Consider the following 2,756-nt stretch of genomic DNA (forward strand, 5'->3'; position numbering starts at 1 on the left):
GACAAAAAATTTGCATCTTTTTGAAGGCGGGCTGCTTGGCAATTCGATCTGCCTGACTGTCAGGGCCAAAGGGGGCGGGTAGGGATAATGATAATAATAATAATAATATTATTAATATTAATAATTATTATAAAACTGTCAAACGAGCTCTAACTCTAACAAGACACCTGTCTAAGACAACGGCTTTTCTTCTCGACAATGGATGGTTGTATTGGACAATTTGACTGTAATAATAGTAATGATAGGCCTACTAATGATGCTGATAATAATAATTAAAGTTCCTTAGTCAATGTTATTGCGTCTGCGGAGAAGAATACTAAGTAAAGAAAATAGAAGAAAAAAGGATTGTGGCTTCTGCTGTGGCCAATAAGAGCAATTCTGGCAGAGCAGAGTTTGCCACATTTTGAGAAATTGAAATCTCAGTTCACCTTGTGAATTTGCGCTGCCCTTGGGCTTATCTTATAATCTATTTTTCTTCATGATGTTTTTCAATATATGTGAAGTGGAGTGAACTCACCGTGGTTGAATAAACTGAGTTTGCACACTTTAAACTTATGGTTTCTCGACAGTCCTAAATTGTGATTACATGGTTTTTCTCACCCAGCCCTTTGTGTGGATTTTTTCTGTAAACTACTCGCCCCTCGCCACTCAATAAAGCATTGTAAGGGTTTTACATACATTTCAATGATAGCAACAATAATAAAAACTATCTATATCAACAATAGCAACAACAACAACAACAATTACAACAGCATACAGAAAAGAACAATAACAATAACAACAATAAAAGCAACAGCAGGAACAGCATCCGCTGCAACAACAACAACCCCCACCCAATGGATGCATGTGGCTTTGCTTAGCTTTCAAGCTGTTCCCAGTACGAGACCCACTTTCAAATCATTTTTTTTCTTGTCTTCTTTTTGTTTTTGTAAGTGTTTTACGGCGCTCGCAACTGCATAAGGTCATATGAGCGCGCTTTTTCTTGTCTGCCAGTTTAGTTGAAATAAGTTTATACAACACTTTCAACACAAATGTCATGTTGTACAAGTGTTGAAGATTAGAGGTGTTACAAAAGAGAAATGCACAAAGAACAGAAGGAAGTGGAAGATAAAGACAATATGAAAGAAGAAGCAAACCATACCAGAACAATCGCCAGTTACCCTCGGGACTGCAATTGGTCGCTTTTAAGGATAACCGGACTAATCCATATTTCGGGGGTTTCCAGAAATCTTGATCTACACTAAAAGTGGGCATTGCCTTACCTATAAGAAAAGTTTGGTTTCATTGGTTTATATATTTGTTTGGTAAAAGAGAAAACTCTCCTTGTCTTTTAAAGAAACTGAACAAGGGTCCAAAAACTTTACTTTCGATTTTCTCAAAACAGTATTTTTGGGGATAGACCCTTGTGCTTAAAAGCGACCAATTAAAACGACAATTTGTGTATCACAGGTTTTCCTGGGAGGCAGCATCCAGTCTGACGGACCAGTGAAGGTGATCAAAGACGAAGAACGAACGGTGAGATGCTGTTTTAACATGTGTTTCATGTTTATCATTCTATTGTTGTGAATGCTTAAACTGTATTCCATTAAGAAGTTATTATTCAGTATTTTTATTGTATTTTTTTTGTTCTATTTTATGACGTAACATGTATTGTCTGTCTATCTGTCTGTCTGTCTTTCTACCTTCCTGCCTGGTTGTCCCTTGATTGTGCTGATCGGGGTGTAAAACATTTGAAGTAAGGTTATAGGTTGGTAGTCCTCTGACCATCAACGGTACTGGTGTATTCGAACTGACCGCAGTTTGCCTTTCTTATGTATTCTATTCTGCACTTCAAAAATGAGTACAAGTAAGATTTTGTGATTGATTGATTGATTATTAATAATTTACGATTGAGGGAGAACATGAAGCATTCCAGCCGGCAGACAAATGCACTCTATAATAGAATTTTCCCCCATGGAAATTGAACTTAAGCCTTCTGCATGCAACAAAGAAGAGTTTAACCGTCAAACCACAGACGCCAGTACGACATCAAATTTTGTGGACTATTTCACAGAGCCTACGATGAGCTTTTTCAGGACAGCAACGTCAAGACAAAGAGATCGTCATCTCTTCAACTGCTAAATACACAATGCACACTGCAAATTGGATTCACGGATTTGATTTAAATTGTACCGAAATTGCATGAAGGAAAATCTAGTTGCCACAGTTTAATCAAATTATGAATTCGATTTGCAGTGTGCACTAGGTGAAGCACTTTAACTCTTTAAGAATGTAGCGGACACATTTGTCCAACCGGCAGAATACCAAAAACAATGTTTCGGCAAATTTCAAACCATCATGCACAATTGTAAGCATATTGTTGCCTTTATTTTTAAGATTCAGATACACGTAACACACTTGAAAAATCTGAGTCAATAGCATAGTTGTGCTCCTTTTTTTTAAAGTGCCTAAAAAAAAGCACATCGTATGTGAGTTAATCGCTTCTCACCTTTAGGCGTAATGAAGTTAAAAGTGGTGTAATTCTTACCATTCTCTGTTTTTCTTTTTTTACTTACCAGAGCCAACCAGAGCCTGTGTTTGTGCAAGACAAGAGGTTAGAGGGGTCACCCCAGATGATACAGCTGAGCTTGGATGGCAAACGTCTCTACGTCACAAACTCTTTGTTTACGGCATGGGATGAGCAGTTCTACCCCGAGATGTGCAAGTACGTCATTGTGTGTGTGTGTGTGTGTGTGTGTGTGTGTGTGTGTGTGTGT

At 37.8% G+C, this 2,756-nt stretch overlaps 1 protein-coding gene across 1 annotated transcript in view; it reads left to right on the top strand.

Annotated features, from left to right (window-relative positions):
- LOC101857432 (methanethiol oxidase) overlaps positions 1–2,756 on the top strand; it is a gene marked incomplete in the record, with an annotated part of 26,770 nt that overhangs the window by 22,301 nt on the left and 1,713 nt on the right. Inside the window, 2 exon segments of the mRNA XM_013086781.2 lie at positions 1,450–1,515; positions 2,559–2,704. Of these exon segments, the coding sequence (XP_012942235.1) occupies positions 1,450–1,515; positions 2,559–2,704 (212 nt within the window).

The sequence above is a fragment of the Aplysia californica genome, unplaced genomic scaffold, assembly GCF_000002075.1.
Source record: "Aplysia californica isolate F4 #8 unplaced genomic scaffold, AplCal3.0 scaffold00503, whole genome shotgun sequence".
NCBI lineage: Eukaryota > Metazoa > Mollusca > Gastropoda > Aplysiida > Aplysiidae > Aplysia > Aplysia californica.